General features: G+C 48.8%; 1 protein-coding gene across 5 annotated transcripts in view; it reads left to right on the plus strand.

The window, feature by feature from the left end:
- CCDC60 (coiled-coil domain containing 60) overlaps nt 1-12,170 on the plus strand; it is a 53,247-nt gene that overhangs the window by 37,964 nt on the left and 3,113 nt on the right. For all 5 annotated transcript variants that reach the window (XM_083417691.1, XM_083417690.1, XM_083417692.1 and 2 more), the window contains 12 exons: nt 1,379-1,570; nt 3,031-3,153; nt 4,238-4,342; nt 5,132-5,222; nt 6,599-6,830; nt 6,939-7,026; nt 8,085-8,150; nt 8,691-8,771; nt 9,375-9,464; nt 10,115-10,225; nt 10,624-10,755; nt 11,479-11,668. In XM_083417691.1, the coding sequence (XP_083273817.1) occupies nt 1,379-1,570; nt 3,031-3,153; nt 4,238-4,342; nt 5,132-5,222; nt 6,599-6,830; nt 6,939-7,026; nt 8,085-8,150; nt 8,691-8,771; nt 9,375-9,464; nt 10,115-10,225; nt 10,624-10,755; nt 11,479-11,668 (1,501 nt within the window). The remainder of the gene's footprint in view (nt 1-1,378; nt 1,571-3,030; nt 3,154-4,237; nt 4,343-5,131; nt 5,223-6,598; nt 6,831-6,938; nt 7,027-8,084; nt 8,151-8,690; nt 8,772-9,374; nt 9,465-10,114; nt 10,226-10,623; nt 10,756-11,478; nt 11,669-12,170) is intronic.

Raw genomic sequence — 12,170 nt, forward strand, 5'->3', positions numbered from 1 at the left:
TCTGTGTTTAGGCGTACAGTGTGTCCATCAGTTCTAGTACAGGAATCTGAATGGTAATCACGGCAGTTAGCGAATTCCTATAAATCCGTTTCGTTGTATGGGAGGGAGTTGGCAGCACAGATGGCAATTGCGCACCTGTGCAGATGTTTCCTATCGCGTCGCAATCAACACAAGATTGCTGGAGGGCCTGTGGGCTCTCAGGGACTTTCTTCCACCCTTGGTGGGAATGCCATCAGGTTTCATTATTCCGGTCCTGAGTATATTAAGAAATATCCAAAACAATTAAATCACCTGCTCAGGCTTCCCCACAACTGACATTCGTCAATATGTGGACAGACAGCTTGTCACTCCGAAGAGCTCTTGATTTGGATTTTAGCTGCTGCTGGGATTTCAACAGCCCAGCAATGGGAAACCTTGAAAAAAAATCCGCATTTGGCTGTGTGGTATTATAACTTACGGACTTTGCCTACCATGGGAAAAATTGCACAAAAACTGTGCGTCTCCAGGGGGATGGAGAGTCCAGAATCCAGTGTGATTTTATTTCCTACGATTTAGGGCTGGGCGATATCTGGTTTTCGACATCGTGATATGTCATCAGCTAAACGTTGTGCTATACCAGGCATAGGCAAACTCGGCCCTCCAAATGTATTGGGACTACAACTCCCATCATCCCTGACCACTGGTCCTGTTAGCTAGGGGTGATGGGAGTTGTAGTCCCAAAACATCTGGAGGGCCAAGTTTGCCTATGCCTGTGCTATACTAATATATCACAATGTCTGAAATAAGGATGGAGCTATGTAGAGGCATTGTCTGGCTTCATGGTTTTTACAACAAGGCGATTTTTGCATAACACACACACACACACACACACACAACATGATTCGCAATATACTGCCAGGTTAAAAATTATGAAACCAATATTGAAACCATTTTTGGACAATGTATTGATGTATCACCCAGCTCTACGATAGACTTAGATGCTCAACATTCACCAACCACTGCAGCTCGTAACATCTTGCTTTATTTTGGCACGTCATCATTTCTTTCCCTTATCATTGATTCTTTGTCTGCCCTGTTTATGTTGTGATGTAACACCCTGCTACTGCACTTTCAGGGTTGCAAATAGTGTTCACAAAAATCTTTTTTTTAAAAATGAATTAAATAAGTTCTCCTGACAGGAATGAGGAGGAGGAAGGCCTCTGAGACAACCCATAATCCTTTGGGTCCTGGACTTCTTTCAACATGTGCTCTTTTACTCTTTGCAGAAATTGAAAGAGACGGAGAGTTCTTTTGGAGGGTTGATGGAGGGGAATAATGTATCTCCATATTGGTAGCTTCACCATCACTTCAGTGCTTGACCTCCCGCCATTTTTAACAGGTATCTGATCAACTCGGTGAAGATTGGGCGGGGCTACTTCCATATGCTTCGCAGAGAAACTCTGGAGAGGCAGGAGGCAACCAGGCTGGAAGAGTGGAAGGAGCAGGAAAGGCAGAGGACTGACTGTCAGCCGCCGAAATACCCATCATCCTCGTCCTCCGATGAAGACTCAGGGGATGAAGAACTGACTGAGTAGGTGTTCTTCGAGGCTCTTAATCTATTAACAGCCGTTTCCTTTTTCCAAATGTGACCTCTAAGTGGCGCCGTCAGGTTCTTGAGGTTCGATTGAGAGCTGAGCTGACGGCGTCTCAGAAAATCATCCACACACACCTTTTTGCGAGGTTGACTAGCTCAGAGTTGGCCAACGCAATGCCCTCCAGACATTTTAGACAGTGTGAGAAACGGCTGTGTAACCTAGGGCTGCCATATTTAAAAAAGTAAAAACCAGGGCTTGTCGATTAACTTAGGTCTAAGATCCAGGATGTATGGCAGCCCTACATACACCAAGTGGGACGCGGGGGGCGCTGTGGTCTAAACCACTGAGCCTCTTGGGCTTGCCAATCAGAAGGTCGGCGGTTTGAATCCCCGTGACAGGGTGAGCTCCTGTTGCTCTGTCCCAGCTCCTACCAACCTAGCAGTTCGAAAGCACACCAGTGCAAGTAGATAAATAGGTACCACTGCGGCCGTTTTTGTGTACTCTGGCTTCTGTCACGGTGTCCCAATGCGCCAGAAGTGGTTTAGTCATGCTGGCCACGACCCATAAAGCTGTCTGTGGACAAATGCCAGCTCCCTCGGCCTGAAGTGAGATGAGCACTGCAACCCCATAGTCGCCTTTGACTGGACTAAACCATCCAGGGGTCCTTTACCTTTACCATACACCAAGTGAGATTCTTGGCTCAGTGTCATCTACACTGCCTGGCAGCTGCTCTCCAGGAGCTCAGTCCTACTTGGAGATTCCAGGGATCGAGTCACAGACCTTCTACCTGCAAAACAAATGCTCTACCCCTGATCTGTTGCCCTTTCCCCAATCATAGGAGGCTTCCTTATACCGAATCAGACCATTGGCTCACCCAGCTCAGCATTTTCTACACGGGCCGGCAGCAGCTCTGCCGGAGTTCCTCGCAGCCCTACCCAAAGATCGAACCTTTTGGCCAGCGAAGCGTGTTCTCTGCCCCTGAACGTCTCTCTTGCACATGGGTTTAGGGTATACACGCAATGGCGCTCATAGACCGGGCATTACTATGGAGGAACGAGTGGAGGCTCTGCATGGCACAATTTGAATCAGTATTAGAAGGAATTATGATAATATCTCTATGCCTGAAGCATATGAGACACATTTCACAATATAAATCACCTTTTTTAAAAGAAGATTCCCCAGCCTTGCATTAAAGGAACATCTTTAGCTGTTAAGCATGCAGGAGACCAAAGAGGAGGGTGGTTTTGCTATTATGACATTTTCCTTGTACAGGACTCTGCAGTTGTAAATGTCTATGGGGGTGCTAATTTTGCAGGTCAGGGTGCTCTTCAGAAAGGACGAGGAGTGCCAGGAGGGGGTGTAAATCAGATCAATAAGCAGTTCCTGTCTAGAACAGATTGTGCTTTTGTTTTCTGACAGCTGTGTCTCTTTGTCTCTCTCTCCCCCCACCCTCAAGTTTCTTTCTAACAGAATGTCCCTTTCTGAGAGAGACGGAGAAAAAGAAGAAGAAGAAAATTGTCCGACCTTTCACCCCCGTCTACAACGGCCTGCTGTCGGAAAAGCATCCGGATGCCCATTTGTACGTTCGAAGGCGTCAATAACGTCAGGAATACTCTCCGACTCTCAGCTTGCCATTTTCTTTTCAGAGACCACTTGCAGTTTGCTTGTTGGTCTGGGGAAGGCTCTCTTTACATGCTCAGAGGGGACTTTGGCTCCTTTATATTTGTTCCCCTGGGGAAAGGGGGATCATAACCACGTATGGAACATGAAGGTGCTAAGCAGGTGGTTAAAGGAAGAGTGTTTGTTTCCTTTGAACAGTACCTGCAAGAGAGTTTAGCTTATATTCTATGTCCAGGGCAGCTGTCTACCAGCTCCGTCTGGTATGCTGCCTGAGACCCTCCCTACCTGCAAACTGTCTTGCCAGAATGGTGCGTGCTCTGGTTATCTCTCGCTTGGACTACTGTAATGCGCTCTATGTGGGGATACCTTTGAAGGTTACTCTGAAACTACAACTAATCCAGAATGTGTCAGCTAGACTGGTGACTGGGAGTGGCCGCCAGGACCATATAACACCTACATTGGCTCCCAGTATGTTTCCGAGCACAATTCAAAGTGTTGGTGCTGACCTTTAGAGCCCTAAATGGCCCAGTATACCTGAAGGAGTGTCTCCACCCACATCATTCAGCCCAGACACTGAGATCCAGCTCTGAGGACCTTCTGGCGGTTCCCTCACTGCAGGGAACCAGGCAGAGGGTCTTATCGGTAGTGGCGCCTGCCCTGTGGAACACCCATCAAAATGCCAAAGAGATAAACAATTGTACAACTTTCTGTAGACCTCTGAAAGCAGCACTGTATGGGAAGTTTTTAAAGTTTTTTGCTGTGGGGTTTTTCATATTCTGTTGGAAGCTGCCCGGAGTGGCTGGGGAAACCCAGTCAATTGGGTGGGGTTTAAGGAATTTATTATTGTTGTTATATCTAGTTAAACTTCTGTTTTGAGGACCACAAGCCCAAAGCCCGGTTGCATAGTTCTCTGCTTTGTGGACCATTTCCCCCTCTCAAAACTCACAAGCCCTGCAGCCCCTGAGCCCGCCCCCTCTGCCAATCAGCCCCACCACCTGCCAATCAACTCACCACCTGCCTTTCTCTCTCTTTCTCTTTGACAGCGACTCCATCTTCCGGCAGCTGTGCGCCCTCAACTGGCTCTTGGAAGCTTTGACTCTGGATCCCAACAGCAGCATGAAACCTGTGATGACATGCTGGCATCCCAGGTGGGTCTTGGTGCCGTCAGGCCAGGTGATGGAAATGGATATACCTTGGAAATGGGCAGGTGGCTCTGAAAATAGGGTAGAGCAACTCCTCTGTTGGTTGGGGTTGAGTGTGGCTTCACCGCTGTGAGTAAACTATGCAAAAAATCACCCCATGAGCTTGGGTTGAAGAATTTAACCAAGGATTTAGAAGGCTAAAAGTAAAGGGACCCCTGACCATTAGGTCCAGTCGTGGCTGACTCTGGGGTTGCGGCGCTCATCTCACTTTATTGGCCGAGGAAGCCGGCGTACAGCTTTCGGGTCATGTGGCCAGCATGACTAATCTGCTTCTGGTGAACCAGAGCAGCGCACGGATATGCCGTTTACCTTCCCGCCGGAGCGGTACCTATTTATTTACTTGCACTTTGACATGCTTTCGAACTGCTGGCTTGGCAGGAGCAGGGAGCTCACCCCGTCCCGGGGATTCGAACCGCCGACCTTCTGATCGGCAAGTCCTAGGCTCTGTGGTTTAACCCACAGCGCCACCCGGGTCCCATTTAGAAGGCTACACAGCTGTAAATTCCGTATTCTATACTTTCAAGAGAGGACAGGCCACTAGCCATAAGAAAAGCACTCTGCACGTGTTTAGAGCCAGAAGCTGGGCACTTTCCACGACTGGGTCCTGCCACTGGATGTAGAATCTGTGGCTATAGGCCCAAGAGTCAGTTGTGTCTCAGCGGTGCCAAAAGGGGCATGGAATAAAAGCCAGGGTGTAGCCACTGAAAGCTCGCCCCCTTCATTTTTTCCCCTTAGGCAGTACGGCGGTGCAAAAAGTTCCTTGAAAGTCATCGCGAAAGAAAAGACGGTGAAGGCTCGATGGGAGCACTTTCTCTTGCAAACAAAGGTAAATCGGTTCATGCCAGTTTCCAAATACAGCCGTACCTTGGATCTCGAACGCCTTGCGACTCGAACGTTTTGGCTCCTGAACGCCGCAAACCCGGAAGTGAGTGTTCCGGTTTGTGAACGTTCTTTGGAAGCCAAATGTCTGGCGTGGCTTCTGATTGAGTGCAGGAAGCTCCTGCAGCCAATCGGAAGCCGCGCCTTGGTTGTCAAGCATTTTCAGAAGTCAAACAGACTTCCGGAACGGATTCCGTTTGACAACCAAGGTACGACTGTAGTTGTTTAGTGTTTGTTTAGAGCCTCAAAAAAATAACATAAAACAAATCACCATTCCTGACATCCTCCCTGGGGTTCTGGGGTTTTCCGCCAGCCCTTCAGAACAGTTTCCGTGGCATGTGTGAAGTTGGAGGAGGAGTGTAAATTCTTTCTCTGGTGGGGTGGTTACTTAGTGCTCTACTGGGTAGCTGTCATTATCTCCATACTGCAGGTGGGATAACTGAGGCTTGCCTTATGGCTCTGCAGTGAGTGTTGGATGCCACCACACACAGGCTCAGCGCCTCCACCCCACCAGCCCCTCATACTTGTTTTTATACCATCCATCCTTGGTGGGCTCTGAACCCCCCTCCCAACAACTAGCTATTATCGTTGCTGTTGTTATTTAATAAATTTGTATACCACTCTATACCCACAGGGCTCAGGGCGGTTCACAACATAAAATCACAATATGGAAACACAAAATACATAATAAAAACAACAACATAATAATCCCTCCCTCCTCCCCAACACATTTTAAAAGGGCATTGGATGCTAATCAGCCCAAGGCCTAGTTAAAGAGGAAGGTTTTTGCCTGGCGCCTAAAGGTGTATAATGAAGGCGCCAGGCGAACTTCCCTGGGGAGAGCATCCCATCCATGCAGCAACCGGAAACGTAGCCAATAATTCTCTGTATTGAATTCCACGATTATTTCTCCTTCTGGTCAAGAAGAGTGCTAGAATCAGATCTCAGCAGAGGATTTGGTCTTGTTCAGAAAAGACCTCATTCCAAAAAAATTTGACCTATCAGGCAATCCCACTGCAGGCAAAACAACAATCCTCTTCTCCGCCATAATATTGTTGGAGTTTTATAACATATGGAATTTTTTACAAGCGTCCGGTCCCAGCAGAATAGCATCTTCAAAGCACCTCCGTGAATGTGTGCCAAAATGGCAAATCTGACCACATTTTCTCCCCCTTTGTTCATCCTCAAGCCAGGGGCCTAAATCAGTTTCCCATGGTTTCCTAATACTTTGTGGAATTGTGTGTGTGTGTGTGTCCCTGTCAAGCAGTAGGACCATCCTGATGAGGCACTGCCTCTTATAGGCTTTCTTTTGCATTTCTCCAGAGCAGAAAATACACCCAGAAAGGACAGTACCGGGGCAGGAGAATCCCCAAGAGGTCTTCCACCATGAGCATCTCCTCTCCCCACAGCAAAACGACCCTGACCAGCACAAGCTCCCTGTCGCCCATCTACGACGAAGCGGCCCAGCCCCCTTCCGACAGCGCCAAGGAAGGGGAGGAGATGGAGTCTATCTTCAGCAAGACAACCAGGGAGGAAGAGGAGCCGATGTGCTACCGTGAGTCCCTGAGAGCTCAGCGACTCCCCTCTAGGCTGTCATGGCTGCCCCTCTCCAGAATTTATTTATTATATCACCTGCCTCCCCCCCCCCCCATCCCTTTCTCAGAACTGCAGACGCTGCTTCAGATGATACACGAAGACGTGGCGAAGAATTTTAGCAAAGAAAATATGTTTTGGAACTTGACGCACGGCTGGTACGTCGCGCCTTTTGTGGAAGCAGACGGGGTCACAGTATAAAGAGAGAGTGAAAGGCAGGATATCAAGTCCAAACTCCTCCTCCTCCTCCTCTCCTCTTCTTCTTCTTAGAAGAGAGAGCCAGTGTGGTGTAGTGGTTAAGAGCGGTGGACTCGTAATCTGGTGAACCGGGTTCGCTTCCCCGCTCTTCCACATGCAGCTGCTGGGTGACCTTGGGCCAGTCACACTTCTCTGAAGTTTCTCAGCCCCACTCACCTCACGGAGTGTTTGTTGTGGGGGAGGAAGGGAAAGGAGAATGTTAGCCGCTTTGAGACTCCTTCGGGTAGTGATAAAGCGGGATATCAAATCCAAACTCCTCTTCTTCTTCTTCTTCTTCTTCTTCTTCTTCTTCTTCTTCTTCCTCCTCCTCCTCTGCCCAGTCCCTGACACCCGATGTCATCCCAGAGAAACGGATGTTGGCAAGTCAAGCTGCCATTTCCCCATACCCAGCCAGCATCTCATTCCATTGCTTGCTCCCTGAGGCCACAATCACACCATATATTTGGAGTGCTCTGAGAACACTTTGAACAGTCGCGGCTTCCCTCAAAGAATTCTGCATGTGGTGTTTTGCTGAGGGTGCTGTGAGTTATTAGCAAACTTCTCTTCCGCCTCGTGGGGCTACAAGTCTCGGAGTCATTCAACAGCTGATCCCTCTTCCCAGGGAACTCTGGGGATTGTAGCTCTGGGACAACAGCGGGTGTCTTCTAGTGACCCACATCAAACTACAGCTCACAGGATTCTTTGGGGGAAGCCATGAAAGTTTAAAGTGGCATTGTCCTTCACATATGATGTGATTCTTAAGCGTCTTCCCATCTCCCCAATTTCCTCCAAAGGCCCTACCCAGACAGCCCCGATTGGACAACTGCAGAAAATTATACCCGTTAATTGGATCAGATGACTGTGTATCTCAAGAGAGAGGCCAGATTTTGGGGGGGGGGGGGCGTTTCTCATGGCATTTTGGCTTCAGTCCCTGCATTCTGGTCACGTGCAGATTCAGTTTCTGCTCCTTTTTTTGCAGCTCGCACACCATATTGTCGAGACGCGAGCTGGAGAGCGAATTTTCGTTTGGGCAGAAGGGCAAAAGGTAGGGACTCTGCAAGAGAACACAACAGAGCATGGTGCACATGGCAGCGACACTCATTTTTGTGGTTTTTACTGCAATTCAGACACAATTTTTCTTCATGCAGTTGTTGGAAGTCACAGAGCATCCCGCCTGGCCACTGCGAGAACAAGATGACCAGTTGAGATCTTATGTTCAAAGGAGCTCTTCAGTGTGAATATTATGGGTGCAATGGCAATACCAGGAGTCAGTGTGATTGCTTTGAAATGATTTTCGATGTGTGTGTGTTTAAAAAATGTCCATATGAAAACTCACCAGTATTTTTTAATGCAAATTTATCCCAAGGGATAGCTCAGTCGATAGAGCACAGGACGCAGGGTTGTGGGTTCAAGCCCCACATTGGGTAAAAGATTCCTGCATTGCAGGGGGTTGGACAAGATGGTCCTCAAGCTGCCTTCCAACTCTGTGATTTTTTAAAAATGCAATTTTGCCTAAAACACACATTCCATCATCTTTGTCTGCCACTCCTCTAATGTTGGTAAGTCCGAGTGTCTTGCTTTTTAGCTCAGTTTCGTCCTCGAAGGAAGAGAAGACCAGCACAGGAGTTGCGAAAGAGGAGACCTCAGGGGAGCAGAGGCCAAAGAGGTAGGGAGGGGGAGCAGCCTAGTTGTGGCAAGTTCAGAAAGCCAGGGTGCCTTCAGCATCATCCTAGGATTATGCAACCATCTCATAATGACCCAATAATACTAATTAGGGATGCCTTGCTACAATCGATGCAGCTAGCTCTCCATGTGCTGCCTTTCAGCTAGCTCTATTTTCTGTGCACGTACCAGGAATGACTTGAAATGCTCCACTATATTCTTTCAGAGCAACTTAAATCATGTTTTCTGTGACGTTCCATTGTACATAACAGAACTTGCTGGCCATTCTCTTGAAACTGAAGCGTTGGTGGGATTTGAACTCTGGACTTGCACTCGTTGCAAAACAGCAGCACGGGTCCTCAGCTACTTGAGAGTCCTAACTCTGTACGTCTGGAAGAGACAGGGGCCAAGAGCAATCGTGTATGAGAGAAGCGCTCCGGGATTCTTTGCCTGAGTAATTGAGGCTGGATTCCTCAAGCTAACAATCCTGGGTCTGCCAACTTTTGTATCCTCGTCCTTGCACAGAAGAAGCCCCCTGATTTCAGACCTGCCCCCCCCCCTTGATTGTTAGCTGTGTGTGTCCATTTCCCTTTGAATTTCCTTGCAGTTCCATGACAGTGACTGTCCGGGAAGATAAAACCATGACAGCGACCTACTCGGACGAAGACACCACTGAGCAGATCAACAAACCTCAAAGGTAGGTGTGCGGAGATAGGCTTCTTTCCTGAGGGTCGATAGGAGGGACTCTATTCTGGCTGCGCAGAGGCTCCTCCCACAAACTCTGACATCACCCAGGAGGAGGAGTTTGCAGACACCCAGGGAAGTCTCAGTGGCAGAAAGTACGGTGATGAAGGTGACCTCTCTACATACTTGTCTCTAGAGCAGGGGGTTTAGTGGGCTGTTCAGCTGAGTTAGCATAGGAGAGAAACATAGGACAGGGGACTTTTTTGTCCCAGGAGTTGAAACAGAGGCGTCCGGTGAAGCTAAACAGTGGGAGAATCAGGGCAGACAAAAGAATGGGCTGCTTCCCATGGAGTATATAGTATGGAACTCGCTCTCCCACAAGGTGTGGCGATGGTTTTAAGAGAGGATGAGACCAGTTCATGGAGGATCAAGCTATCTGTGGCTGCTAACTACATTCTTCCAGTTCCATTGTCCCAGGCGGTGTGCCGTTGCTGTGAATCTCAGGCAAGGGGAGGGTTTTCCAACCCAAGCCCTTTTGTTTGCCCCAGAGAGGTCCATTTCCCAAACTGGCCAGCTTGGGCAGATAAACTGGGCCTGCCCTTCTTCCACCTCTCTAGAGACCTGGAGCCTGTGGGTTAATCCCTCTGCCTCTTTCTCCTCCAGCCTCTTCCTGAAAAGGAAAGAGCAGACTTTCCAGAACATGAAGGATATCTTCCACGAGGTGGCCCATGAGTCTGCTTTCAGGCTGCACGATCAACTGGACATCCTAGAGAGGTAAATCATATTTTGTCTTCCATTTGGTTATGAGCCCGAGCCCAGAAGTGGGGCAGGACATTGTCTGGTTTTCGACATCATGATATATCACCACCTAAACATTATGATGCACCAATATATCACGATGTCTGAAATAACAGTGTGACTATGTAGAGGCAAACAGGGTAATGTCCTGGCAACTGCTGCTACTTAGGGAAACTGTCCCCCTGCATCCCCACTCAAAACCCCTCCCGTTTTTACTCTGCGGCTCCCAGCTTCAGCCCTGCCTGTCCTGCGTCCCTACGGCCCTGTCCCCAGAACAGGGCAGATTTGAACTTGCAGCTGGGTGGGCGCTGGCAATCCCACCTTGCTCAAAGGGTTCACTTTAGAAAACAACAACACGTGAGCTAAATTGGCAGGAGGCGAGAAGAGAAGAGTACGAGGAAGTACCTGTGCCTGAGTCGCATCACCAAGTTCCGAAAAGATCTCGAGCGGATGAGGCAGTCGATGGTGGGGACGGAGCCGGAACAAGACGCCGAATCCGAGAACTGGTGAGGAAATGGGTTAAAGGGCTTAAAAGCCAGAGGGCTTTGTTGCGGGGAGAGTGCAAAACAGGGTACTGGCATCAGGAGCCAGCTTCCTAAGAACCTCGGCACTTGCATTTAAAAAACAAAACCCAAAGTTTCTAGCTTGTCAGGAGGCAGTTGAAAGCACAGAGGCATTTACAGGTGACCTCCAGGAGGCCAGGAATCTCAGCGGTCAAGGAAGTCGCTTCTCAATGAGCAGCAGGCATGTAAAAAAAAAATTCAGAGGGATAAAAACATGCAAAAACGGTGGACAAGGTGTTTTAAAACCAGGAAGTGGGCAGAGTTCTGCCTTCCCATCTCAGTTTCCAGTAGGGAGGTGGATATGGCCGGACAGGTTTTGCCATTCCCCATCTTAGGATTTTGCAGCCTTAAGACACCACCTTGCGGACCTGTCATGGGCATTTGGTGGGTGGGAAAGGAACTGTTTTGACATGCAGTTGCTATCACGTCTATCACGTCGTGGAGGAAATGCCATCTTGGAAGAACCTAATACAAACTTGGGTCTCCAGCCGTTTGTGGACTAAAACTCCCATCATCCCTAGCTAGCAACCCCAGTGGTCAGGGATGATGGGAATTATAGTTTGAAATCAGCTGCAGACCCAGATTTGGGAAACACTGGCCTAACAGCTCACCACAAGCCGTCCAGGACACTTGTGTTGAAATGCCTGTTTTCGTATCTGTTCCAAGGTTCTCCACTTTGCTGGCCAGGATCCCAGATGACGTCAAGAGAGACCACCGTACCCAGAAAGTCCTAAAGAAACTGGAGAGGTTTGCGAGGAATCCGGACTTGCGCATCCGACCACCCACCTTCCTGAAAGTGTTGGGGGAGCTTCGGATCTGGGAAATCTGCTCTCCGGACATCTGCGCGGCTGTGGAGGTGAGAGATGCGAAAGGAGAGTCTGTCTGAAAGGGCCGAGAGAGCCCAAGGCAGATTTGCTCATCCCTGAGCCTCTCCATAGCGAGAGAGAGAAAACAAATTCAGTTCATTAGGCTCTAGCTCAAGGATCCTGGTAAGAAATCTTTGGCCTTCTGGGAGGGATGCTGTGCTCTGCAGGCCTCTGCTTCTATCCAGAATGATTTAGATTACCTTTTTAAACGTGCTCAGAGGGCTCCACATATGTTTTATTGGAGCAATCGGTACAAAGCCTCTGCAAGATCGGTCAGTGTTATTATTGGCATCTTGCAAAGGAGGGAGCTGAGAGAGAGAGAGAGGCGTTTCCTCCTCTCCTCTTTCTATATAAATCCTGGAAGCTCAAGGAGGGTCGCACAGTGGAATTGATCTAGGGTAAGATTAGCATGGACAATTTCACATAATGCACCATTGAACTCCCAGGATGAAAAATATACCCCCAAAGGCCCATCAAGTCCAGCATCTTTCC

This window comes from Podarcis tiliguerta (assembly GCF_965153285.1).
Source record: "Podarcis tiliguerta genome assembly, chromosome: 16".
In the NCBI taxonomy this organism is placed as follows: Eukaryota; Metazoa; Chordata; class Lepidosauria; order Squamata; family Lacertidae; genus Podarcis; species Podarcis tiliguerta.